This window comes from Pongo pygmaeus, chromosome 5, assembly GCF_028885625.2.
Source record: "Pongo pygmaeus isolate AG05252 chromosome 5, NHGRI_mPonPyg2-v2.0_pri, whole genome shotgun sequence".
Lineage (NCBI taxonomy): Eukaryota > Metazoa > Chordata > Mammalia > Primates > Hominidae > Pongo > Pongo pygmaeus.
The window spans coordinates 27,029,057-27,055,698 of NC_072378.2; the positions used below are offsets into that span (position 1 = coordinate 27,029,057).

The window sequence follows — 26,642 nt, forward strand, 5'->3', positions numbered from 1 at the left end:
TTGTAACATTCCTCTGTTAAGATTTCCTAGTTTGTTAATATGGTATATTATGTTGATTGCTTTTCTAATGTTTAACCAACTCCACATTTTTTGGAAAAGCCAGGAATACTTGATCATGATGTATTATTCTTTTTACATATTACTGAATTTGATTTTCTAAAATTTTGTTCAGAACTTTTGTATCTCTGTTCATGAAGGATATTGGTAAGTTTCTTTGTTTATAATATATTTGTCCAATTCTAGTATCAAGATGATGTTGCCCTATGGAATGAATTAAGATAAAAGTTAACCAATATTTTAAGAAGCCAGATAGTAAATATTTTAGGCTGTGCAGACAATAAGGTCTCTGTCACAACAATTCAACTTTGCTGTTCTGGTGGGAAAGCATAGATAATACACAAATAAGTGAATGTGATTGTGTTCCAATAACACTTTTTTTGAAAATCAGGTGGTGGGTCATATTTGGTTTGTGGGCCATAGTTTGTTGACCTCTGAGTTAGGAAGTATTTCTTCCTGATTCTAACACTTCTATGAAAATGAAAAACCAATTATAAAGAAGAACACAGTTGGAGAATTTACACTGTAAGTTGCCAACTCCTATCTTAAACTATGGTAATAAGAATGATTGCTATTGAGCCAGAAACATGTGTGTAGTCACCTGATTCATGAGAAAGGTAACACTGCAGTGCAAGGGTTGTCTTTTCAACCAATTGTGTTAGGTCAATGATATGTCCATATGGAAAAGTCCATATGGAAAAGATTGTTACAAATCAGTAAGTAAAGTACAAATAATTTAAAAATGGGCAAAGACATGAACATTCTCTTCCACTAAATGACATTCAATGTATATGAAGCATATGAATAGGTACACAATATTATGACTCATCAGGAAACTGAAAATGAAAGCAACAGTGAGATATCACTAACACATCCTATTCAGAAAGGCAAAACTTAAAAAGCCTAACAAGATAAAGGAAAAAATTAGAAGCAATTAAAATCATCTTATATTATAGGAGTTTGGTTTATACATTTTAGAAAAATATTTGTCAGTGTTTATTAAACCTAAATATATGGTTACTTTAAAAACTGTTAATTCCATTCCTATTATATGCTCAAAAGAAATGAGCGTAGGCTGGGCGCAGTGGCTCATGCCTGTAATCCCAGCACTTTGGGAGGCCGAGGCGGGTAGATCACAAGGTCAGGAGATCAAGACAATGCTGGCTAACACAGGGAAACCCCGTCTCTACTAAAAATACAAAAAATTAACCGGGCGTGGTGGCACCCACCTGTAGTCCCAGCTACTCGGGAGGCTGAGGCAGGAGAATCTCTTGAACCTGTGAGGCGGAGGTTGCAGTGAGCTGAGATTGTGCCACTGCACTCCAGCCTAGGTGACAAAGTGAGACTCCGTCTCATAAAAAGAAATGAGCGCATATGTACACCAAAAAACATACACAAAAATATTCATAAAACTTATATTCATAATAGGGAAAAAGATAAGCTAAAAGCAACTGAAAAGTAACCAAGGCCATTACATTTTAAATTGTTAACATTTCCTGAAATTGTCTTCTAAAACAATGTCTTCTTTTAATTCTTAAAGTACAGATGAACACTTTAGTCCTAATGACATCACCATTTACAGAACATGGTGAGTTAACCAACTATTTTAACATGTATGTATACATCTCAATAAAACAAATTTTAGAATTCAAATCTATAAACTTTAAAGTATTGACTTTGTAACATGATTAATTTAAAAGTAAATTAAAATATGTGAGTTTGTGCCTGGCATGGTGGCTCACGTGTGTATTCCCAGCATTTGGGAGGCTGAGATGGGCAGATCACCTGAGTTCGAGTTCGAAACCAGCCTCAACAACATGGAAAAACCCTGTCTTTACCAAAAAAAAAAAAAAAAAAAAAAAAAAAAAAAAAAGAAAAAAAAAATTGGCCAGGTATAGTCCCAGGTACTTGGCAGGCTGAGGTGGGAGGATCGCTTGAGCCTGGGAGGCAGAGATTTCAGTGAGCCAAGAATGCGTCATTGCACTCCAGCCTGAGCAACAGAGCCAGACCCTGTCTCAAAAAGAAATATATATGTATATTAGTTTGATAAACTCCAATATAACTTTTTTACATAAAATTGACTTTTTTTAAGTTTATAAATATTTAAATATGATATTTAAATCCAATTTTGCTGGAAAGCCTAAACACAATGTGGAAGCTATTGACTTGTCCTATTATCAATCTTACATACTATTATAAAACAAATGATATACCATTATGGTTTCTCCCAACTATCCAAATGCTTATGGGTCAGGTGTGAAACCTACAAGATGAAGCAAATGAGGCTTTATCTAGGGGTGACAGTTTTGTGGAAAGAAATGAGTATCAGGGAAGGCTACACAATGAAAAAACAAAATTCGGTGAGGACTTGAACCCAAGGCATTTTGCTTACCAGACAAGTAAGTTGAATGACAAAGCAACAATTCCCTGTCATAAAAGTTAATTTATCTGATATTATAGTATAGACATTTTAAAACACACCAGAAGAATTTTAGAGTTTGAAAATGACAAGTCACATTTTGTTTTGAGCAGGAAACATATCAAGACAAACTTCCTTCATACAAGACATTATTGTAATCCCAGCGACTCAGGAGGCCCAAGCAGGAGGACCACTTCAGGCCAGGAATTTGAGATTAGCCTAGGAAACATAGTGAGACCTCGTCTCTAAGAAAATAAATTAGTCATTGTAGTAGCACACACCTGTAGTTCTAGCTACTTGGGAGGCTGAGGTAGGAGGATGACTTGAGCCCAGGAGTTTGAGGCTGCAGTGAACCATGATCACGCCACTGCACTCCAGCCTGGGTGACAGATCGAGACCCCATTTCTAGGAGGGTGGGAAAACCAGACATTGACAAGGCCTGAGCAGAGGAGGCTGCCAACTGTAGAAATTGCAAGTTACAAAGAAATTCTCTGTTTTCTACCTTAACGTCTATAAAAAGTTGCTCTAAAGAAAAAGAACCAGCTCTGGCCAGGCTCACACCTGTAATTCCAGCACTTTGGGACACCGAGGCAGGTGGATCACTTGAGGTCAGGAGTTTGAGACCAAGCCTGGCCAACATGGTGAAACCCTGCCTCTACTAAAAATACAAAAATTAGTGGGGTGTGGTGGTGCTCGCCTATTGTCCCAGCTCTTAGGAGGCTGAGGCAGAATTGCTTGAATTAGGGAGGCAGAGGTTGTGGTGAGTCAAGATTGCACCACTGCGCTCCAGCCTGGGTGACAGAGGAGAAAGAAAAGGAAAAGAAAAGAAAAGAAAAGCAGTTATTTCCAATGTTTTCAGAACAAATCAACAGACGGAAGTTTACTCGTGTCAACAGCGTGTGAGGTTACAATGTGATACTATTCTTGAGGAGATGGAAATGTTCAGAAAAGAAGCCACATAAAGTTCATGGTGGAAGAGCAAAAATGTAAAACAGGCTTAAAGAACTGTGAGAGTTTAGAAAAAAGCAATAGATCAAAGGGATCAAGAATGGGCATTAGAAGATGAAACTGAAGACAGAATAGGGAGTAGGGGGTTCCAGGCATGGAAATAGGACATTCTCTATGAGGAAAAGAGAAGAACCTGTTTAGTTGCGCATGAAACATACATTCTAGGTAGAAATTTTTTTTTCTTTTTTTTCTTGAGACAGCATCTAGCTCTGTCACCCAGGCTGGAGTGCAATGGCACAATCTTGGTTCACTGCAACCTCCGCCTCCCAGGTTCAAGCGATTCTCCTGCCTTAGCCTCTGAGTAGCTGGAATTACAGGCGCCCGCCACCACAAACAGCTAATTTCTGTATTTTTAGTAGAGACAGGGTTTCACTGTGTTGGCCAGGCTGGTCGCTAACTCCTGACCTCGTGATCCACCCGCCTTGGCCTCCCAAAGTGCTGGGATTACAAGCATGAGCCACCGCGACTGGCCCAGTAGAAATAATTTTTAAAAACTTATCTGGAAAAATGTATATAGAAACAAGTAATGGTTTAAAACCCAGACTAAAAGGATAGAAGCTCTTTTGAAAAACTTTGAGTAGATAAGTTACTTTCTCAGACTAAGCTTTGAAGTGTATTTCTTATCTGTCAGGAAGGTTGGAAGATGGTGAGCCTAGAAGTGGAGAAACCAGAAACTTTTCAAACAAGGAAGGGCCCCAGATGCTAGGTCATGTTCCTTCAGCCTCTGAAGTCAGCAGTGAATACATGTGACACAGCATTTCCTCCATAGTGCTATGTGCCACGAATGCATGAAGGAATGAATGAAAAGAAAGCAAATGTGCGGGAATAATCTACAAGAGTCGGCAAGTCACTGGAGGTGGAGATGTATGTCTAATGGGTGGGAATGCACAAATCTGTAAATATGTGTCAAGTGAACCGTTGGGTACATGCAGACAAGGAATGTGGAGGGAACATGAGCTGATACGTGAGAAGCACATTTCAGAATCAAAACTATTCTGCTTTCTAATACTGGCTTTGCCACTTATCAATCTTGTGACTTAAGGAAGTTTTCTACTGAGTCTCAGCTTCATCTCTAAAATGAGGATAATGATACCTGTTTCTGAAAAATATTAAGTTGGATAAAATGAAACAATGTAAATGACTCAATTTTTTTTTTCTGAGAGTCTTGCTCTGTCGCCCAGGCTGGAGTGCAGTGGCGCGATCTTGGCTCACTGCAAGCTCCGCCTCCCGGGTTCACGCCATTCTCCTGCCTCAGCCTCCCCAGTAGCTAGGACTACAGGCTCCCACCACCACGCCTGGCTAATTTTTTGTATTTTTAGTAGAGATGGGGTTTCACTGTGTTAGCCAGGATGGTCTCAATCTCCTGACCTCGTGATCCACTCACCTCGGCCTCCCAAAGTGCTGGGATTAGAGGCATTAGCCACCGCGCCTGGCCATGACTCACACTTTATTTTCCCCTAATACATAGCCCTGAATAGATGGTGGTGATTTTTTTTGATAAGGTCCTTCTGGTGATATTTTCAAGAGAAGTGTCTCAGGCCATGTGGTTCCAAGTGCAGATTTAAAATAAGGGGAAATCTAGGCTAGAGACAAGTTTGCCAGCATTCATCCTTTCAGCTGTACTACGTCACCTACTCTGCACTAGGGCCAGAGAGGAAACAATGGCTGGTGAAAGAGCAACTGATATTTCTGAAGGCGGGAAGACATAAATAATTAGAACAAGAGAGGGTGAGCAAGGAATAGTGTTGACAGCGCAGCCCTCAAGTCTTGGGTCCTTCTAAGTGCAGGATGGAAAAGGAAACCTTGATGACACAAATTCTTACAAGCCAATGTTTCTCTTCTAGGAGAAATGGAAACTCAGAAATCAGTGCTCTCAAAGAAGGGAAATTAGGTATGATTTCTTGGGAGCCACAACCCAGCAAGGCTTTCCAAATAATACAGTCCTGAGTTTGAGCCTCAGAGAAGGCAGGTATATTTTCAAGTCATGCACTGTATCAATTGCCTTTTTTTGGTACATAAAAGAAAATACTGTATATGCTAATAATCATTAACAAAAAAACATTCAGGTAAAAAGAAAAAATCTGAGTTTTAACAAAACTGAAAAACACTCAGAAGAGGACTATATAGAATGACAATTTGTTTTTCATCTTCTGGATCATCCCCTGAGGAAAGTAAAGAAAGTTCCCTCAGGATATTCCAGTTGGCAACAGCAGAGCAGAGGAATATTATTTTATTCATTTATTCAGAGAAGTACTTTGCTGGGCACTGTTCTAGAAGCTGGGAAATACAAGTGATCAAAATATAACCTACCCCACAACTCCCAAATCCAGCTCCAAAAAACTTTTAGTGTGGAGGATGGCATAATAAAGATAATAAGCCAATGAATAAGGAAAACATAGCATTTCAGATCTTTATATTATGACCAAAAAAAAAAAAAGTCCTAAATTGGAACAGGAAACACAGATGGGGTGGCTCAATTACAAGACGGCAGTTAAAGAAGGCCTCACTGACAAGATGAGTTCCCAGTGTTAGGACCCCAATATCCTTCCTTACAAAGAGTAGGGATTCCCACCCTAGAAAAGGAATAGCAGTTCAGCCACCCCACAGCAGCTCTGGCACGGCTGTTTCTGGATACCTTCATGGAGAAATGCACACACTGCCCTTCATTTCAAAGATGAGCATCAGTCTCGTCTTCAGAGAAGATGCAGCCATTGTGGGGTTAGGGTTTCTCTCCTCAGGTCACCAGTGTAGGTGCACCTGCTGAGAAGTTTCAGCCACTCCACCTGAAATAAGAAAGATAGTTAATGAGAAAAGCAAGAGACAGAACCTGTGAAGAACATGTGACCACCAGCCATTTGAATGAAAGGGGGCAAATTCGAATGAAAGGGGACACATTTGTTTATTTGTGTTTGTATAAAGATATTCCAGACAGGTACACAGGAAACGAATAAAAGTGGTTCATTGTAGTTTATCAAAGATAAAACACCAGGCCTTACTTTAAATGACGAAAACAGATTTTATTTAGTAACCACTGACAGTGGGGAACCATCTGGGTTTCATAACTGGCACATATCAAAATCAGGCTCCACTCCTACCACAGAGAGTGGCAGACGAGGGCCCTATCTTCAGACGTTGACTGAAACAAACGGTAAATTCCTTTGGCGGCATCAATTGAGTTTTCTCAGGCAGGCACTTGAGGAGACCGGCGCTATTAGTAACTATGTTCAGGTTTGTTCAGGTCTTTATAGGCCAAGGTGGCCACCTAGTCCAGAAGAGGGCTTAGAAGAAGCCGCCTAGAGTTTGGTCAAAAAGAGAATCTTTGCCAAGTAGATGGGGGAACTGGGCGGCGGGGGGCTGTTGGGGATGGGATGGTTTATAGTATTTTTTGTATATTCAATTATTAAACCGTAGCAACGAAATGCCTAATCGAAATCATAAAACGAAACAAAGTTTTAGCTACATTATCCTATCCGTTATTGCCACAAGATGGCGACAGCGCTTCTCAACTCATAAAACTAAACAAAGTTTTAGCTACATTATCCTATCCATTATCGCCACAAGATGGCAATAGCGCTTCTCAACTCGCCTGCGGGACGGAGGGAGGGTGCGGCCCGGAGAACTCCTCCCTGTGCCAACAGCAGCTCTCCAGCCCGTAGCGCTTCCTGTTAGTTCAGTCGCCTGAACTTCTCTGCATGTAGATTCCTCTCAGGGTAGCCCTTTGTTGACCAAAAAAGAAATATGTTCACTGATTAGCCAGTTTTTTTTTTTTTTTAACTTTTTTTTGGAGGGGAAAGGGAGTGGTCATGGACATCCTGAAGTAGACACAAAAATATAGAGAATCCTGCACTTCCCAAGTCTCGTCGCACAGGTTTCAACAATTACCAACATCTTGCCCATTTTGTTTCATTATCCGCACCCACACTGACAGATGAGGGAGTCTAAAAAATATCTGAAACATGAAATCCCAAATATGTGATTTTAATCATGAATATTTTCACAAGTATCCTAACAGATATGGATATAAAGAAAATACGCTAAGATTTTACACCTAAGAAAATTTAAAAAATGATGTGTAACATTATCCAATACCTAGCCCTTAAAGAAAGAAAATCCGGAATTGTCTCAAATATTTTTTATATTGATTTTATCTGAATGAGATCCCACCAGATCCAAATATGGCATTTGATTGCTGTTCCTCCTGAATGTATTAAAATCCATAAATTTACCCAAGTCTCCAAGTAGCCTGACTGCCCCTTTGAAAAAGGAATTGAGAGACCATAGTCTGGGTGGGAATTCTCACTGATCATGGATTGTCATTGCTTTTAAACCATTCTTTGAAAAGTGTTGGGGAAAAAATGTTTTGCTTTTTTTTTTTTTTTTGAAACAGAGTCTCGCTGTGTTGCCCAGGCTGGAGTGCAGTAGCACGATTTCAGCTCATTGCAACCTCTGCCTTGCAGGTTCAAGTGATTCTCCTGCCTCAGGCTCCCAAGTAGCTGGAACTACAGGCACGCACCATCATGACTGGCTTATTTTTGTGTTTTTAGTAAAGACCAGGTTTCACCATGTTGGCCAGGCTGATCTCTAACTCCTGACCTTAAGTGATGTGCCTGCCTCAGCCTCCCAAAGTGCTGGGATTACATGCGTGAGCCACTGCACCCAGTCGAAGGTATATTTTTTATGAGAGTATTTTTAAAAACACTCAAATTGTCTGTCACGGCTCCTTGCCTATGGCCCTAAAAAGAGAGGGGAGGGGTGGGGGAAGGGGGGGAAACAGAAACAAAAAGAAAACTGACAGAGGAGGAGTCCAAAAGCCCAACACCCATTAAGTCAAGACTTCCCACAGTTCTCTAAGCCAGCAAATGAATGTAATTTAAACTGCTTTAAACTTCATATAAAAATCAATCATTTTTGGTAAATCAATAAACAGAGGCATCTCCATGACTACTGGTGGGAGTATGTACTCCTCCTTTTCTAAAACAAAAAAACAGCAGAGAGCCCTGAGTTGGAAACATGAAAAGCATAACTTTTTTGAGTTGGCTATTATTAAGTGTAATATGAGAGGTACCACTCCATTCCTACCTCTCCTTTCTTTAACCAATGCATTTTGGCTACAGAAGAAATTATGCTTTTTCTTAGTCACTATTCAGCTCATCTACAACGTCCAAAATTGAACAGTACTCCAAGAGGGTGCTAAATGACTACATGCCACTTTAACTGAGTCTTCCAAAAATTCAGACTTCTGCTTATAAGGAATGTGGTACACATTAGGACTACCAAGTCCCATGGTCATCCATGCATTACCTTACCCTTTCTGTATAATGTATAGAAATGGGTCCAAAAAATGTTGAGATATGAGGTATAAAGCGTTCAGTAAGTTCACAGATGGTCCTGCTAGCAATAGCATGTAAGAAAGTGAAGCATATCGAAATCTAGAGTGTTTATCTCAGTGAAGACAAATCCCTGCCTCATCCATGACAAAATACTTGCAAGAATGCAAGAATACTTCCCCTGACATATGGGACACTTAGCAGCATCAGTATCCAGAGGTCAGCCTTGGTGAGCTAAGTCTATACTACAGAGCTCAAGTATCACCTCTACCATTGCCTACCACCCTGGTCACATTGTTTACAAGTAAATCACTTGGGCAATAAGTGGGGTGATAGGAAAAGAGACTACATGACAGCCATATGGTTGATGTGTACCTGATTGTTGATAGCCTCCTCTGAAGAGTGGGAATTTAAGTTAGCATTCACGTGGGACATTATTCTCATACTCTGGGACCATTCTGAGAAATTCATCCATATCACTGTTCCCCAAAGCTTCTTGTCAACACAACCTCCACTTTTGCCCACTTAAAAAATCTCTGTCTATCCAAACCATTAGCCATGTACATTCAGTTTAGATCAGTGTCTTAGGTCACTCTCCTTCTAGAAAAAGTAAACAATGACATTCAATACTCCAAATTGTGCTGAGTGGCAGCAATTCTTTTCTCTATTGCCATTTATGGACATACTTGAGTTCCGGCTTCTAATACTACTGTTACAACAGGCATCAGTAGTATTAGCCAACATATATTGAATGCTTACTATGTACAGGACATTGTTCTAAGTATACCAAAACTATTTGCTCAAGAGGCACTATTACATCCCTTTTTAAAATGAAGGAAAAAGCCAGAGGGAAAAAAGCCAATTCTTCAGGAACTGGTTAGTAATGGGTTGAACTTGCAGCATTCAGTTTTTCTTTTTTTCTTTTTTCTTTTTTTTTTTTTTTGAGATGGAGTCCCTTCTGTTGCCCAGGCTGGAGTGCACTGCCATGATCTCGGCTCACTGCAACCTATGCCTCCTGGGGTCAAGTGATTCTCCTGCGTCAGCCTCCTGAGTAGCTGGGATTACAGGGTCCCACCAGCACATCGGGCTAATTTTTGTATTTTTAGTAGGGATGGGGTTTCACCATGTTGGCCAGGCTGCTCTCGATCTCCTGACCTCAAGTGATCCACCAGCCCCGGCCTCCCAAAGTGCTGGGATTACAGGCATGAGCCACCCCGCCCAGTCCCATTCAGTTTTTCAAGCAAAGTATTAACTCTTTGTCCTTATTCTTAAGGGGACACTAGCAAGATGAAAATAACGCATAAGGTGATCATTTGTTTCATTACCCCTTAGGCAGTTTAGTCTTCTGAGTAACAGGAGAATTAGCTGGGTTCTTTTCAACTTAACTTTGTATAGTTTTCGAAAACCTAGCCTTTACAAATTTTCACCTGTGGCTGTACAATATACCCATGAGTCAGTCGCAATCCTCCTTTTCTTACAAACCCTGCTTTTTATTCTGATTTCTATATCCTGTAAGACAAAGAAGCAAGTTATTTAGCTTGGAAATTATCATGACTATTTGGACTAATAGAGAGGGTCAGAGGCCCATGTAACTTAACAATAATGTCATAAAAGTAATTTAAGTTCTGTTTATTCACAGAATTGGTAACAGTTCAGTTATCCTTAGTATGGGATGATTATGGTGAAAGAAAAGAACTTGAGTGTATATTTTCTACATAGAAATATATACAACAAACCAGATAGCAATTCAAAGAGATACATATTTTAGAAACTCTGTAGAGACAGTTTTCAAAGGCTGGACAAGTGTCGAAGAAAAAGCTCAAAAAATAGAAGAAATTTCATAAAGCAGGCAATATTTAACTGGGCTTTGAAAAAAATAGGTAGGACTTGGGTCAACAACGGAAGTGTATTTGACAGTGGATTTAACAAAAATACTAATTGTTTTAGATGTTATTACTGTGTTAAATTTAGATCCATTTTACATAAACTAGATAGTAACTCAAGTTTATATACAATTACTACCTTTGAAACCAAAACCCAGTCATAGTGGGAGCTTCCAAATGCTTTATAGACCTTAGATTTTTACCTAAGAGACACATGACTGAAGTTACAACCTAGAGCAACATCGTTTGTTGGGTGACTGGTTCTCATTTGTGACAACCTGAATAAGGGGGAACTTGTTTTTCCTCACTTCTTCTAGGCAAAGTCAAAAACAGTAGTTAAAATACTAATGAAAGGAGTTTTAAAATTGAAATTGACTAGTTTCAGAAAAGAGTCTGGGATAAATGTCCTCAAGCTTTCTGCCTTCATTACGCCCCGAATTGTCTTGTTTAGGCTTCTAATGCCTTTGCTTAAATAGATATACCATAAAGGGAAAATAGTATTCTAATTAGAAATAAAGCATTGATCTTTCTCATGCTGAAAACGACGGCATTCAAATTCTGTTGTAGCCGGGCTTGATGGCTCATGCCTGTAATCCTAGCACTTTGAGAGGCTGAGGCTGGTGGATCACCTGAAGTCAGTTCAAGACCAGCCTAGCCAACATGGTGAAACCCTGTCTCTACTAAAAATACAAAAATTATCCGGGCGTGGTGGCGCATGCCTGTAATCCCAGCTACCCGGAAGGCTGAAGCAAGAGAATCGCTGGAACCCGGGAGGCGGAGGCTGCAGTGAGCTGAGATCGCGCCACTGCACGCCAGTCTGGGCGACAGAGCAAATCTCCTTCTCAAAAAAAAAGACTGATTATGTTGCCATAAAGTGTCCCTTTAAAAAAAAAAAACAAAACGCTCTATCCAACGAAAACTAAGAAGAAATAAATCTCCTTCCCGAAAGCGATAAAATACTAAAGAATGAGAAACTGAGTTTACTGAGTTTGTAAGGAAGGTCAAATAAAGGCGGGGTTTGGATTCCTTTGGCTCACCCAAGCCGACCGTGGACTTCCTGGACACAACAACCAATCAGGATGCAAAGAGGAAGGGCAGGCGTTGCCCGGGCAAATTCAAACTGACAACCGCTGCAACTTGGCACTGTTCCAAATCACTATCCGATGGGGGACCGACGAGTATTTTAATTGGTTTCGAACTTACAATAGAAAATCTCCCATCTCCTTACTTAACTCTAAGGGGATTAGAATGGCAGATCTAAAAAAAAAAAAAAAAAAAAAAAATTCATTTAGGATTAGTTAAGCAACTGCTCTACTTCAGACTAAAAAACATAGTAGCGAGTTACAAGGGCTTGCCAGTGGCCAGCACAAGAGGAATACAAGCACCAGCTCTTTCTTTGAGAAGATGGGTGGCTCTTAAAAGAGCCGTTAGGGTTGAGTTTGCAGCCAACTCACCGTTTACTTAGCGCTGGTGTACTTGGTGACGGCCTTGGTGCCCTCGGACACGGCGTGCTTGGCCAACTCCCCGGGCAGCAGCAGGCGCACAGCCGTCTGGATCTCCCTAGAGGTGATGGTCGAGCGCTTGTTATAATGCGCCAGGCGAGAAGCCTCACCTGCAATGCGCTCGAAAATGTCGTTCACAAACGAATTCATGATGCCCATGGCCTTGGACGAAATACCGGTGTCAGGGTGGACCTGCTTCAGCACCTTGTACACATAGATGGAATAGCTCTCCTTGCGGCTGCGCTTGCGCTTCTTGCCGTCCTTCTTCTGTGCTTTAGTCACCGCCTTCTTGGAGCCCTTTTTCGGGACAGGAGCGGACTTCGCTGGCTCTGGCATAGCACTGTCTAGCTACAAAGCTCCAAGAAAAAGGAAAAACAGCGTGAGCAGGGTATGACAAGGCGCTTTTATATAGAATCGCTTATGCAAATAAGGTGAAGAGTTGAAGTCTTGTGTCTGATTGGTAGTTATTCGGGGTAACGTCAGAGGTCAGTTCTGCCCAATCAGAATTCGCAAATCCAGAAGACGCACTACCATTGGTTGAAATTAAACTGCAGCCCTAACCAACAACACGTCTTCTTTTTCGCGCCCAATAGTGTTTATAAAAAGCGCCGCGTTTACTGTAGTTGCTCGAAGTGGATTACGGCCGATATGTCTGGACGTGGCAAACAGGGAGGCAAAGCTCGCGCTAAAGCTAAGACCCGCTCTTCTAGGGCCGGTCTCCAGTTCCCCGTGGGCCGAGTGCACCGCCTGCTGCGCAAAGGCAACTATGCCGAGCGGGTCGGGGCCGGCGCGCCGGTGTATCTGGCAGCGGTGCTGGAGTACCTGACCGCCGAGATCCTGGAACTGGCGGGCAACGCGGCCCGCGACAACAAGAAGACCCGCATCATCCCGCGTCATCTCCAACTGGCTATCCGCAATGACGAGGAGCTCAACAAGCTGCTGGGCAAAGTCACCATCGCACAGGGCGGTGTTCTGCCCAACATTCAGGCAGTGCTGCTCCCTAAAAAGACTGAGAGCCACCCCAAGGCGAAGGGCAAGTAACTACCTGGACTAGTTTGTGGCAACTCAAGTAAAACCGAGTCCAAACCAACGGCTCTTTTCAGGGCCACCCACGTCTTCTCTAAAAGAACTTAACATTTATTCCATGTGAAAGAAAAAGTGAGACATGGACAAGACTCTAGTCACAAGTTACCCATCTTTATCCTTTTTGAAAACAGAGTAGCGAACACCGCAGATTTAAAAGAAAAACTAGAGGGAATGTCCAGATTCTACCACGCTTAAAAGTTAAGATGTGAACAAATGTATTAGGCCATTATTTAATTTTAAACTTAGTGTGTCCACAGAGCACCAGTGGCTTCGTGAGTTCTTGAAGCACTTTGGTCCAAAAGAGTTATCCCCCTGGCTAGAATTTAGCAGACAGCTGTTCCACGCGGGCTAGGGCGGCATGAAGAAGTCCCGCCGCTACGTGCCCGGCACGGTGGCCCTGCGCGACGTCCGGCGCTACCAGAACTCCGAGCTGCCGATCAGCAAGCTGCCGCTCCTGCGAGAGCTCGGCGGTGACGCAGCTGCACGAGAGGGAGGCTGCAGAACTTTGACACGATAGTCCACCTCCCTGCAAAGGCTCTGTCAGAGACTCACATCTTTCATGATGGATAGCTGTGAAGCATTCTCTTACCAAGCCCACTGCATGTTGCAAAGTATTCCTTTAAAATGAAGTGAGTAAAATACTGGGATGACGTTATCTGGAGCCCAAGAAAGATGGCTTATTTGGAAAGGCCTAATATCCCAAGTTGCTTATCTAGAAGAACTTGACAGGATAATTATTTCTAATAAACCTTAAAACCCATCAAGAAATCTGAGGTAAAGTGTTAGCACACAGACTGTTAAAACGTCTGCCTCGCAGATATGGGGGAAAATATATAGAGGATTATAATATGGTTCAACAAATGTTGATGAGTATTAGAAATGTACATTAGAAATGAGTATTAGAAATGTTTATGAGTATTAGAAAAGTACAGGGTATTGGGCATTCCTGACACAAACTGAGGCCTAGCAAGACAGTTTTCTGTGGAGGAGGGTTATTTAGTACGATAACTTATTTAGTGCAAATAACTTTTGGTGTTGTAGCTAAATAAGGAATATTCATGCCAAGATTGCACAATCATGCCTCCTACCTCTGTTCACTGAACTCTGATGTAATTTTTTTTTTTTTTTTTTTTTTTGAGACAGAGTCTCGCTCTGTCGCCCAGGCTGGAGTACAGTGGCGCTATCTCGGCTCACTGCAAGCTCCGCCTCCCGGGTTCACGCCATTCAACGGCCTCAGCCTCCTGAGTAGCTGGGGCTACAGGCGTCCGCCACCATGCCCAGCTAATTTTTTGTATTTTTAGTAGAGACGGGGTTTCACCGTGTTAGCCAGGATGGTCTCAATCTCCTGACCTCGTGATCCGCCCGCCTCGGCCTCCCAAAGTGCTGGGATTACCGGCGTAAGCCACCGCGCCCGGCCCACTCTGATGTAATCTTAAGAAAAAGACGTTAACTCATTTTTCTTGTGTATTGTAGACACTTTTGGCTGTCTGGTAACATGGAAAATCTCAGAATGATGTTTTAAGTATATAAAATGCCAAACAAAGTTAAATTACAGTTATCAAAGTATTTTTAAAACTTCATAGTGATAAATGAGCCTATATGTATTGTTAATATAGTTAACACATTACATGATTTAGTGAGCCTAATTGCTGTTACTAATTAGAGGAGTAAAAATGTTTCAAGATAATTCAGGAATTGTAATGAGAAATGAAATATCTAATGTCTTTTGGGTTACAAAGTAACAGGTACTGAGATTTGTGGCCTAAATTCATAATAAAGTGAAATGTTCAAGTTCAGTCAAGGTTGACTTTTTAAAAATAGATATTTTACTACCCAAGCTCACGGACTTCCCCTTCAACACCCTCCAATTGCTGAATTTTTTCCTTAGGGGCATTGTGACATGTAAGTATGGACCTCAGGTTAAAAACTCTTGCTCTAAAATTTGGTCAACCTACCCCATTTCTTTTCAGCTCCTTTACTCTGGATACCTCCTCTTCCTATCTGGAATTTATTTAGCACTTAGTCTATTGACAGCTCATAACCTTTTACTGTTTCTGTTTCTTGTTCTTAAAATATAACTACTTCCAATCCTAGTATAAATATGATGTTTTGGAACAGAAACAAGTGCTGACAATATCTAGCAAAAATAGGTACTTGAGAGGCCCCCAAAATAGTAAAATATTTGGCTTTTTGATGGATTTTTATACTGTGTAACCCAAATAATAATTTTACTCATTTTTGAATTGCTCTGTCTTTAAAGGTCTTTCAACTTATTTAAACTAATATTTAATAAAATTTCACAATTAAATGTACCGTGGTTGGACACAGGATGTACTTTGCAAGTGTAACTGTTACTGGAAAGGGGTCCCAATCCAGACACCAAGAGAGGGTTCTTGGGTCTCTCTCAAGAAAGAATTCAAGGCAAATCCATAGAGTACAGTGAAAGCAAGTTTATTAGAGAAGTAAAGAAAATTCTTTTGTTCTATTCTAAGGATATTTATAGTTATTTCTTGATTACATGCTAAACAAGGGGTGAATTCTTCATGCGTTTTCTGGGAAAGGGGTGGGCAATTCCCCAACTGAGAGTTCCTCCCCCTTTTAGACCCTATAGGGTAACTTTCCGACATTGCCATGGCATCTGTAAATGGTCAGTGCACTGGTAGGAGTGCCTTTTAGCATGCTAATGCATCATAAGTAGTGTATAATGAGCAGTGAGGATAACCAGAGATCAATTTCCTCACCATCTTGATTTTGGTAGGTTTTGGCTGGCTTCTTCACCGCATGCTTTTATTAGCATGGTCTTTGTGACTTGTACCTTGTGCCGACCTCTTCTGTGACTCATTCTGTGACCACAAATGCCTTAAGCCTCTGGGAATGCAGCCCAGTAGGCCTCAGCCTTATTTTACCCAGCCCCTATTCAAGATGGAGTTTCTCTGGTTTAAACGCCTCTGACATAATAAAGTTTGCTGCCAGATTTGTTTTGTAATGTGAAAGAATGTGAGAACTCAGAGTTACTCTATTTGAACTAAGTTTATCTTGATAGTCAGTTATCCTGTTAGAAAAGACTGATTAGCATAACATTTTTTTAAAAATGTTATACTGTGTGTATGTTTACTATCGATTTCAGAACTAAATTTACCGTCAATTTCAGAAACTAAAGAGTCTGACAAACTCAAATATCCTTGTAGGGGAGGCAAAATTTTACCTCTATCTTAAGAGTTTTTATGGCTGGGCCTGATAATTAAACTGACATAAGACAGATTAAGAGAATAGCATATAAATTTATTTAATATAAATTTTATGTGGCATGGGACATGGGAGCTCTAATAATAGACCCCAAAAAAGTAGCAAAACCTAAATGCTTTTATAGTAGGTTGAACGGAGTAAATTGTGGAAACGTAACTATGTAGGAAGGCTAAAGGAAAACAAGAATTTTAAGATCTGCTTGTATAGAATTCTCTTGGTTTCAACATCCTGTCCTTGATTAAAATGTTCTTTTCCTTTTGGTATGGGGAGGACATCTTCCACATGGGAATTTTAATTCCTGCTTTTAAGGAGTAAAAGGGAACGGTCAAAATGCCTTTCTTGTACCTACTGTTTTTAAAATTGCCTGTATCTCAGAATAATTTATTCCAAAATGGCATATTTTGGGATGGCATGCTCTGCCACATTTTACCATTCATTGCTATCCTTGTCACTAATTGCTATGCGAAAACTCATGAAATCAGATACAGAAAAAGGTTTCTGATTGGTGAGAAGCTCAAGTAGAGAAATATACTTGTTAACTAATGTTGGGGAAATACAATTTTAAAATCTCCCAAAGAAGAGAAAGGAAATAATTTTATCATTGAATAAGCATTAAACCAAGGAGAGTTGCTTATCACAGGAAATCTTATGAAGAGGTTGCAAAAGCAGAAAGAAATCGTTTTCTTATTATGTATAGCTACATTGGATAAGTTTTGCAGTTCGAAGTCAGGTGACAGCTAAAGTTGGGCCCATTTTCTCGCTGGAAACTGGGAGACAGACCACTATCTTTTTTAATGATTAACATTTCAAAGGGATGGCTCTCCAGGCATTGAGAAAATATTCTGAGTTATAAGGCCTATTTAGCCATTAAAAGGATTTACATACATTTTAAAAGGACAGAGAAAGACATTTTGAAAGTGATGGGAAAGGAAAGGGAAGTCTTTTGTTTTCAACAGATAATTAAGCCTCTCATTTTTAATTTGTATTTACCCTTAGATTAGCATATTCAATTAACCTATGCTACCTTACTCTCTTTACAACATATACTGAATTCAGCTACAGCAAGTTACAACCAGTCATATCAATTTTTTGTTTTCCAAAGGTGTATGGCAAGTTTTCTTTTATTGCAACATAAATGCAAAAATGTCTAAAGTATTTTAATGAAAAGTTTATCTTCATTTACTTTATGACATTTAAGTGGAATACTTTGAAAATACTTCAAGCACTGCTGTAAGGAACTCATTGAAATAAAGAGTAGCAAGAAAATCACCAAATGGGCCGGGTGCGGTGGCTCATATATTCAGTATATGATAAGAAGTTACTCAAATCAGTGGGGGAAATAGTTAATGTATTGTGCTGACTAACCAACTGATTAACTTTTTGAAAAGTTATTTCTATATACAAGAAATCAAGTCCTTATTAGTACAGTTAGATTACTTAAAATGGTTCTACCCAGCATTAGTTAAGGTCGTAGGCATATCAGGAACTGCTATTGGTGCAGGGGCCAAGAGAAAACCTCCCTTTTGGCCTCTGAAAGTTCACTGAAAATCAACTGACAAGAGAAGATTAAGAGAAAAGGCATACAAATTTATTAAGGTTCAGGGCTGAGGACCACAGAATAGTTACCCCAACCCCCCAGTGGGGTACAGAAGCTTATATACCCTTTCTCAGAGGCAAAAGAGGAGATGGGTAATGTAGACAATTCTTTGAGGAACAGTAAATGATTATTAGGGAGAAGGAATGGACCAAGGAGACAGAAATTAACTTGTGAATGATTCTCTTTGGAATCTGAATGAGATCAGGAGGCCAGCTTTATCTTGTGGAAAAGTCCATCTAGGTATGGTTGCATTCTTGTCTTCTTTTTTGCAGTAGATAATGAGGTAACCGAAGGCAATTGTGCTTCTTTTGATAAGAAGCTTTCTTGGTCATATCAGGAAATTCCAGAGAAAGTCCCTCCCTGTATTTGGGGAAGAGAAACAAGACAAAGTTAGAGGGACCTTGATTCTTAGACTTGTTTCTGAGAACCCTCAATTTTCAAAAGCACCCACCATTACCAAGCTCGATATTTGCGGGGATAATTCTCCACCCCAAACACTGGAAATGAAAATAAGTAGAAGAGAACTTAGCAATATACCTGAACGATCTTTAAATTCTATGAGTCTATCTTGTTCTGTTGCTAGGAATTTAGCATATGGAGTATATTTCCATGGTATATTAAGGAGAAAAATGCCACAAAATAGCATAGTTCCACACAAATAATGTTAAAGAAAACATGCATGTATGCAGAGATAATATTCTTTTTGCTTTATGTATCTTCTATAATGTTAACATTTTTGTTATGAGGCAGGCATCATGTTAAGTGAAAAAAGGAAAAACAGCCTAGGTCTTGAGGATTAAAAAGGACTGAAGGAGAACAAAAGGGAGTAGAGTACAGCAGGCCTGTTTCCCTTTTAGGTCCCCTCCCCCAACGCAGAGGGACTTCCCGCCAAAGCTCTTCCGGTTTTCAGTCTGGTCCGCAGAGGTTACCCATAAAAGAAAGCTGCCATCACAGGCAGCAGATCTTTGTTCTCTGACCACTTGATAATGTCAGGACGCGGCAAAGGAGGTAAGGGCCTGGGGAAAGGGGGTGCCAAGCGCCACCGCAAGGTGCTGCGCGACAACATCCAGGGCATCACCAAGCCAGCCATTCGGCGCCTTGCTCGCCGCGGCGGCGTGAAGCGCATCTCTGGCCTCATCTATGAGGAGACCCGCGGGGTGCTGAAGGTGTTCTTGGAGAACGTGATCCGGGACGCCGTGACCTACACGGAGCACGCCAAGCGCAAGACGGTCACCGCCATGGACGTGGTCTACGCACTCAAACGTCAGGGCCGCACCCTCTATGGCTTCGGCGGCTAAATGGCATTTTAAAGCCCAGTCATTCTCTAAAAAGGCCCTTTTTAGGGCCCCTAAGCTTTCAACAAAAGAGTTGAAATGACTGCAAACTGAGTCTCTTAACAGGGCCTTTGTCAGTGAGTTCTGCCATCCTGTTTTACAAGATTAACTCGGGATGCCGAAAATGGGCTGATGACTACAGGTGGCCCTGGGCGAGATTTTCCAAGGCCAGAAGAGCCTCTGCTGGCCAGTAACTTCTGGCGGCTGCCTGTAAATTGCCTGCAGCCGGTTTACCGCTTGGATTAGTTTAGAAAGCCAAGGGGTCTGGGGTCTAAATAGGGGCGGGCTAGACAATTAAATTCCCTCTGGACCTTCAAATACGTCTCGGGAGAGATGAGTTTAATGGGCTCCATTGCCTTTTAAATACTGGAATATGTCAAGTATACAAAATGCGCTGGTGACCACACCACTTATTCAAGTGCAGCTAAAATCCTTCCTCATGTCCCTTTCTCAGTAACACAGCCCTCCCTTTTTTCTATCTAGAATTAACTAATATTCTAAGATAAACTGATATTCTGAATTTGGTGTTTACTGTTCCCACGCATTTTATTTTTAACTTCAGATGCACATACCCCTAATCTATTTTAATCGTCTTCATGAATTTTTACATTTGCTCTTGAAATATATCCATGTTGAAATGTGCAGTTCTAGGTTATTTTTACCATTAATCTAGTTTTCCAATGTGTCAGTAAATACTTTATTCATTTCTCTGTTAATTTTTTTTTTCCTCATTACAAAACAGCACTGTATACAGCTGTGCGTTTTCTGGTTACATGGAAGTGGAATTATTTGGTAAAAGTATGTGCATATTCAACATGAATAAAAATGAACAATTTGCTTTCCAGGGTAGTATTTTAAATTTACACTCCCATATTCCACCAGCACTGCTTGAGAGTTATTGCTTATCAGCATTTCCTAATGTCACATCGGAGTTTTTTTAATGAGATTTTTGGCTATTTGGAGATTTTCCCACTTTTCTGGGAATGGTCTATTCAGATTCTCTACAGTTTTTATTTTATGAGTTTTGATTTGTAAATATTCTTTATATATTTGAGTTTTAACTTTCTGTCAGTATGACAAATATATTCTGTCACCTTGTGGGTTTTTAACTGTTCGTGATATCTTTGGACGTGCAAAATTTTAATAATGTTGGATTTATATTTTTTTATAGTTTTTGAATGCTGCCTTTTCATAAAGGAGTTATCTGACTTCCACTTTCCCCAGGAGCTGCAGGCATCGATCTGGAAAAAAATTTAGGCTGCTTATCTCCTGATTTGGCTTGAATTGGATAGTAGGACTTTTCTGAAATCGCTGTAAGAGTAGCATTAAGAGCGAGCTAAGGGAAGACCTGATAAAAGATTGATCTTACTCTCTAAATAAGCAATGATTAACAATACCTAAAATTTTTACAAAAAGGACAAAAGAAAGGGTGAAAGAGGAAATTAATGCCTAAGATACACTGAAAGTTTGTTGAAAATTGTGTTAAGTGCTTTACATGGATTATCTCATATCTCATATTCTTGTGAGATAGATTTTATTACTCTTATTTTAAAATGGCAAAAGAGGCCAAATCAAATAACCAATTCACAAATGTTAGATTTTATGACCCAAACTTGTTTTTCTTTAATTTTTATTATTCCAGGAGCATAGATTCAAATTGCCCCGAACATACACTCACTCAAACCTGTAATATTCTTAATCACACTCTCTTAGTAGATAGAGAAGCCATCACAGAGAGTAGTAGTGGTGCTAGTCCTATAATGGAGAATTTGGGGAAATGTGTCAGGACAGGTACAAAACCTGCCTGTCACTTATCCCAATTGGAATGAATTATTTTCATGTGTCAGTTTGTGGGCCTACCTAAGAAAGTCATTTTTGTGTCTATATAGTTATGTTATTGTTAAATCTGCAGCAACGTAACATGTCCTTCCCTGTCATTTTTCATGTTCCAAGCCCAATGGATTAAACACTCCCTTAGGAAAAACTGTAGTAGGTGGTGATGCCAGAAGGAATTGTAATCCTTTGCATAGTGCCCTAGGGGGTTTTAGGTCAAGTTCTGCTCATTGAGTGTCTTACGGTATAGCACTAGCCATGCATGGAGTTTGAGCGCTTACAATGTGGCATGTGACTGAGGGAATAAGTGTTTAATTATATTTTAATTAGTTTACATTTAAAAACTGGTGCTGGATTCAATTAGATAACATTCAGGTATACTTGGAACACCTTAGGGACATGAATCAGAATCTTCTTATTCTAATTACAGATCAAGAATTCCCCATGAAAATTTATTTTGATGTACTGTAAAAGTGTAAAATACACACCAGATTTTGAAGATTTGAAATGAAAAAAAGAATGCAAGATATTTAATACATTCTGTATTGACTATATGCTGAAACTGTATTTTTGATATATTCTGTCACATAGGATACACTATTAAAATTAATTTTTTTAACTTTTTTTTTTTTTGGAGACGAAGCCTCGCTCTCCTCCCCCAGGCTGGAGTGCAATGGTGCGATCTCGGCTCACTGCAACCTCCGCCTCCCGGGTTCAAGCGATTCTCCTGCCTCAGCCTCTCAAGTATCTGGGATTACAGGTGCGTACCACCACGCCAGACTAATTTTTTGTATTTTAAGTAGAGACAGGGTTTCACCATGTTGGCCAGGCTGGTCTTGAACTTCTGACCTCAGGTGATCGGCCCACCTCGGCCTCCCAAAGTGCCAGGATTACAGGCGTGAGCCACTGCGTCCAGACAATTTTTTTTTTAAACTTTTAAAAATGGTTACTGGAAAGATAAGAAGTACATGTATGCCTTGTATTATATTCCCGCTTTTTTTTTTTTTTTTTTTTTTTGAGACGGAGTCTCGCTCTGTTGCCCAGGTTCGAGTGCAATGGCACAATCTTGGCTCACTGCAACCTCAGCCTTCCGGGTTGAAGCCATTCTCCTGCATCAGCCTCCTGAGCAGCTGGGACTACAGGCATGCGAAACCATGCCCAACTAATTTTTGTATTTTTAGCAGAGATGGAGTTTCACCATACTGGCCAGGCTGGTCTCAAACTCCTGACCTTGTGATCCACCCGCCTCGGCCTCCCAAAGTGCTGGGATTACAGGCATGAGCCATTGCACCTGGCCACATTATAGTTCTATTTGAGTAGTGTCTTATATAAAAGAGTAACAAACTGGCTTTCAGACACATATAATAAAGACAAAAAAATCCTAGTTCAAGAAAGAATGAGAAAGTAGGAGAAAGCAAATGAAGAACAAATTTCCCAGGCCCGGTGCGGTGGCTCACCCGCCCGGTTCACGCCAGCACTTTGGGAGGCCAAGGCGGGTGGATTATCTGAGGTCAGGAATTCAAGACCAGCCTGGCCAACATGGTGAAATCCCATCTCTACTAAAAATATAAAAACTAGCCAGGCATGGTGGCGGGAACCTGTAATCCCAGCTACTCAGGAGGCTGAGGCAGGAGAATTGCTTGAACCCAGGAGACAGAGGTTGCAGTGAGCCAACACAATACCACTGCACTCCAGCCTTGGCGACAGAGTAAGACTCTGTCTCAAAAAGAAAAAAATTAATTTGCTTTCCTTCACTTATATTCCTGAAGATAGAGATAAGGTCTTCTCCCAACTGTACTTATACCTCAGGTAATATCAAGAAAGCAGTGACATGATATATTACACTTCATAGAGTTGTGAGACTTGCTCCCTTGTATTAAGCACTTGAAGGATTACTAAGTTTTTCCAGCTCATCTAAGGTAGAAAGCCATGCCATTTTCTTAGGTCCATTGACCTCTTTACTTCCAACTTCTAGACTTAAAGATACTAGATAACAACAGAGACCAAACATATGATTGCCAAGTCCCTAACCACAGTTAAATAAACCTCCACTTTTCAATCCCAGAGCTACTCTCAGTTTCCCAAAGGATGGGAGAATCTGAAACAGGAAATTATTCTGTGCAAGCGTTCTTCAGCAGGCTGTAACAATTGCTAGATTGAATTGCTGTGGTCCAGAATCACACAGTAATTATTGCAAAGCACTGAACTACTCTTTAAAAAAAATAAAATATTTTATGAGACAGGAGACAATTTAGCACATTCAACTTTTTAACAATTTAAAAGATTATGAAATATACAAATAAGTTAAGAGCCCTATTGTTCCAAATTAAGTCAAATTAATACATGTGGCTAATGAGAAAATAAATGACAAAGAGATATATGGTATAATGGAAACAAACAAGAGCATAATGGAAATCTTGTTCTGAGTCTAACGATTTGAGCAAATTAAGCTTTGCATCCATTTAGCTATTTGTAAAATAACATTGATCTGAACTTTTTGATTCCTTCAAGCTGTTAAATTCCGTGCTATCAGCCAGGCGTGGTGGCTCACACCTGTAATCCTAGCACTTGAAGGAGGCCGAGGCAGGTGGATCGCCTGAGGTTGGGAGTTCGAGACCAGCCTGGCCAACATGTTGAAACCCCATCTCTACTAAAAATACAAAAATTAGCTGGGCGTGGTGGCGGGCACCTGTAATACCAGTCATTCGGGAAACTGAGGCAAGATAATCGCTTGAACCTGGGAGGCGGAGGTTGCAGTGAGCCAAGATCTCACCATTGCACTCCAGCCTGGGCAACAGAGTGAGACTCTGTCTCAGGGCAAAAAAGAAAAAAAAAAAAATCTGTGCTATCAAGAGAAATAACATGAGATCATTTTGAAGGGAGAAAAGGGGTGAGGGTGAAAGCAGGAGAAAGTTATGGCCACTTCCACCCAGTATTTCTATTAAAACACAAATGCACTTCCAGAATTTTGTAAAAAGAGCAAAAAGGACTGAAAGTAAATTGTATAAAATCAAGATGATATGTCTATTTGCAAAAATGGTTTGTAAGTCTAAAGGTAATAACAGCAGATAGCTCCAGAGTAAAAATTTTAGTCTATAAAGAGTAGTCAGGTATACCTGAAGGTAGAATTCATTGGCATAGTGTATTTTAGTTTATTTTTTGATTTTATTTGCGACGGAGTTTTGCTCTGGTGCCCAGGCTGGAGTGCAGTGAGGTGATCTAGGCTCACTGCAACCTTTGCCTCCTGGCTTCCAGCAATTCTCATGCCTCAGCCTCCCGAGTAGCTGGGAGTAGCTGGGACTACAGGCACATGCCACCACGCCCAGCTAATTTTTGTACTGTTAATAGAGACAGGGTTTCACTATGTTAGCCATGCTGGTTTTGAATTCCTGACTTCAAGCGATCTGCCCTCCTATATAGGTCTAGATATAGACCAGTGCCTTCTATACAGGTAAACAATAAATATAATTATTTGTTGATACATTTCTTCAAATATTAATGTAACCCCAAAATTACTGGTAGGATAAAGACTTAGATGAACAGTGAACATATGCTTTGCATGTATGAAGTTTTCCAATATGACCCTGCTAATCTCCATATGCCCAAGGGCGGGCAATATCCCCAAAGACTAGAACAATGCATGGCCAAATATGTTAAATATATATACACACACACATAAAAAATTTCCCTGTGAAACTGGCTTACATTTCTAAATCACAAATTTAGCCAGGTTACAACCTAGCTTAAAATTCGTAGACCCTTTCTTTCACTTGGTTCTTCCAAAAAAGTTTCACACTCATCAGCGGCATAGTCATTCTAGCCTCTTATCACACAATAAAACCCACCACCTAACTCTAACCCACCACCTAACACCTAGCTCAGACCCTGTGCTGCTGGGGGAAGTCCCCTTCTCCTCTACTCCAACTTCTTGCTTCGGGGCGGACTGTCTCTAGTCTCAGTCTATTGTCTCCCCTCTGAATCCACTTGCTTTTCATTTTCCTTTTCTATAAGCTTTCCTGACAAAAGGAAAAATTACTGATTGAACCAATTGACGCTGAACATGCCTTAAAATCTCATGTTCCGTTTCTTCACTCAGGAGAAAAGCTGTGCTCCTCCCCTTACCCTTGCAGACTATCCTGCCTGGTGGTCTGGCATCTTCCCGATGTCCTGTGGGCTGGAGAGATGGAATCGGGGGTGAAGGGGAAGCAAAGCAAGGCAGAGCTGGGTACAGCCTAGAAGGGGTTAAATAAGGTAACTGCTCAAGCGAAAGCCGTACGTACTGGAAGGACATCAGGAACCAAATTTACTAATATATAAACTCACGTTAGAATTCCTTTACATGGTGGAAAGTACACGTGACACAATAGGCTTTCAACAAGTTCTAACAGGAAGTCACAGCACTCGACACAACGGAAGTATCCATTTTCGCGCCAAGAGCCAGGAAGCACTTTCTGTTAACACAAGTTTCCTGCACATCCCTAATTTTTTAGGCGCCATATTCCTCACTCAGTACTAACAAAGTGCATGTGGCTTCTCGTTAGCCAGACTCGATTACAAGCACTGCACGCATTACTCAGTGTAATGAGATCATAATAATCCCTTTAGAGTTCGCCCGAATTTAAGCCTGGATTAGGAACACGTGTTTGCAGCTCTAATATCGACAATTTAAGTGGCTCTTAAAAGAGCCTTTGGGGTTGGGCTTTAAGACGCTTACTTGGCAAGTTTACTTAGCGCTGGTGTACTTGGTGACGGCCTTGGTGCCCTCGGACACGGCGTGTTTGGCCAACTCCCCGGGCAGCAGCAGGCGCACGGCAGTCTGGATCTCCCTTGAGGTGATGGTCGAACGCTTGTTGTAATGCGCCAGGCGGGAAGCCTCACCCGCGATGCGCTCGAAGATGTCGTTGACGAAGGAGTTCATGATCCCCATGGCCTTAGAGGAGATGCCGGTGTCGGGATGGACCTGCTTCAGCACCTTGTACACGTATACGGAGTAGCTCTCCTTGCGGCTACGCTTGCGCTTCTTGCCATCCTTCTTCTGCGCCTTAGTCACGGCTTTCTTCGAGCCTTTCTTGGGCGCGGGAGCGGATTTTGCTGGCTCCGGCATGTCGAAGGCGAATGACGAGTCGGAGGCGAGCAGCAGATCGAAAAAACGGGAAGTAATGGGAGCAAGGCACCAGGAGTCGTTTTTATATAGGACCTCTCATGCAAATAAGGTGAAGAGTTAAAGTCCTGTATCTGATTGGTGGTTATTAGGGTGACGTCAGAGGTTAGTGATACCCAATCAACCCAATCTGCAAATCCAAAAGACGTACTTCCATTGGTTAAAATTAAGCTACAACCCTAACCAATG

The 26,642-nt window shown here is 40.9% G+C and overlaps 4 protein-coding genes across 8 annotated transcripts; 2 read left to right on the forward strand and 2 right to left on the reverse strand.

The window, feature by feature from the left end:
• Positions 1-5,880: 5,880 nt before the first annotated feature.
• LOC129038067 (histone H2B type 1-J-like) lies at positions 5,881-12,577 on the reverse strand. Of its 5 annotated transcripts, none has more exons than XR_010126606.1 (3): positions 12,149-12,577; positions 7,071-7,200; positions 5,881-6,267 (listed from the first exon to the last, which is right to left on the reverse strand). XR_010126606.1 is itself a non-coding variant. In XM_054490609.2 (2 exons), the coding sequence occupies exon 1, from the start codon at positions 12,530-12,532 to the stop codon at positions 12,152-12,154; it is 381 nt and encodes a 126-aa protein (XP_054346584.1). In that variant the 5' UTR covers positions 12,533-12,577; the 3' UTR covers positions 5,881-6,267; positions 12,149-12,151. The 5 variants fall into 5 exon arrangements, 2 of the variants coding, with proteins under 2 accessions (XP_054346584.1, XP_063521971.1); XR_008503067.2 differs by adding an exon at positions 11,732-11,951 and having other exon boundaries at positions 5,881-7,200; XR_008503066.2 differs by lacking the exons at positions 5,881-6,267; positions 7,071-7,200 and adding exons at positions 7,221-10,320; positions 11,732-11,951 and having other exon boundaries at positions 12,149-12,563.
• Positions 12,578-12,814: 237 nt separating this feature from the next.
• On the forward strand, positions 12,815-15,585 carry LOC129038064 (histone H2A type 1-like). Its single transcript, XM_054490606.2, has one exon. It carries the CDS (start codon positions 12,845-12,847, stop codon positions 13,235-13,237), a length of 393 nt encoding a protein of 130 aa, XP_054346581.1. The 5' UTR covers positions 12,815-12,844; the 3' UTR covers positions 13,238-15,585.
• A 2,509-nt stretch (positions 15,586-18,094) lies between these two features.
• Positions 18,095-26,461, reverse strand: LOC129038066 (histone H2B type 1-K). The gene is made up of 2 exons (XM_054490608.2): positions 26,007-26,461; positions 18,095-18,485 (listed from the first exon to the last, which is right to left on the reverse strand). Exon 1 carries the CDS (start codon positions 26,394-26,396, stop codon positions 26,016-26,018), a length of 381 nt encoding a protein of 126 aa, XP_054346583.1. The 5' UTR covers positions 26,397-26,461; the 3' UTR covers positions 18,095-18,485; positions 26,007-26,015.
• LOC129038073 (histone H4) lies at positions 18,733-21,966 on the forward strand. The gene has a single exon (XM_054490617.1). It carries the CDS (start codon positions 19,112-19,114, stop codon positions 19,421-19,423), a length of 312 nt encoding a protein of 103 aa, XP_054346592.1. The 5' UTR covers positions 18,733-19,111; the 3' UTR covers positions 19,424-21,966.
• Positions 26,462-26,642: the final 181 nt, after the last annotated feature.

Excerpts from the sequence above, each read along its gene's own strand:
- LOC129038073 (XM_054490617.1), top strand. The coding sequence starts at position 19,112 with ATGTCAGGACGCGGCAAAGGAGGTAAGGGCCTGGGGAAAGGGGGTGCC.
- LOC129038067 (XM_054490609.2), bottom strand. The coding sequence starts at position 12,532 with ATGCCAGAGCCAGCGAAGTCCGCTCCTGTCCCGAAAAAGGGCTCCAAG.
- LOC129038064 (XM_054490606.2), top strand. The coding sequence starts at position 12,845 with ATGTCTGGACGTGGCAAACAGGGAGGCAAAGCTCGCGCTAAAGCTAAG.
- LOC129038066 (XM_054490608.2), bottom strand. The coding sequence starts at position 26,396 with ATGCCGGAGCCAGCAAAATCCGCTCCCGCGCCCAAGAAAGGCTCGAAG.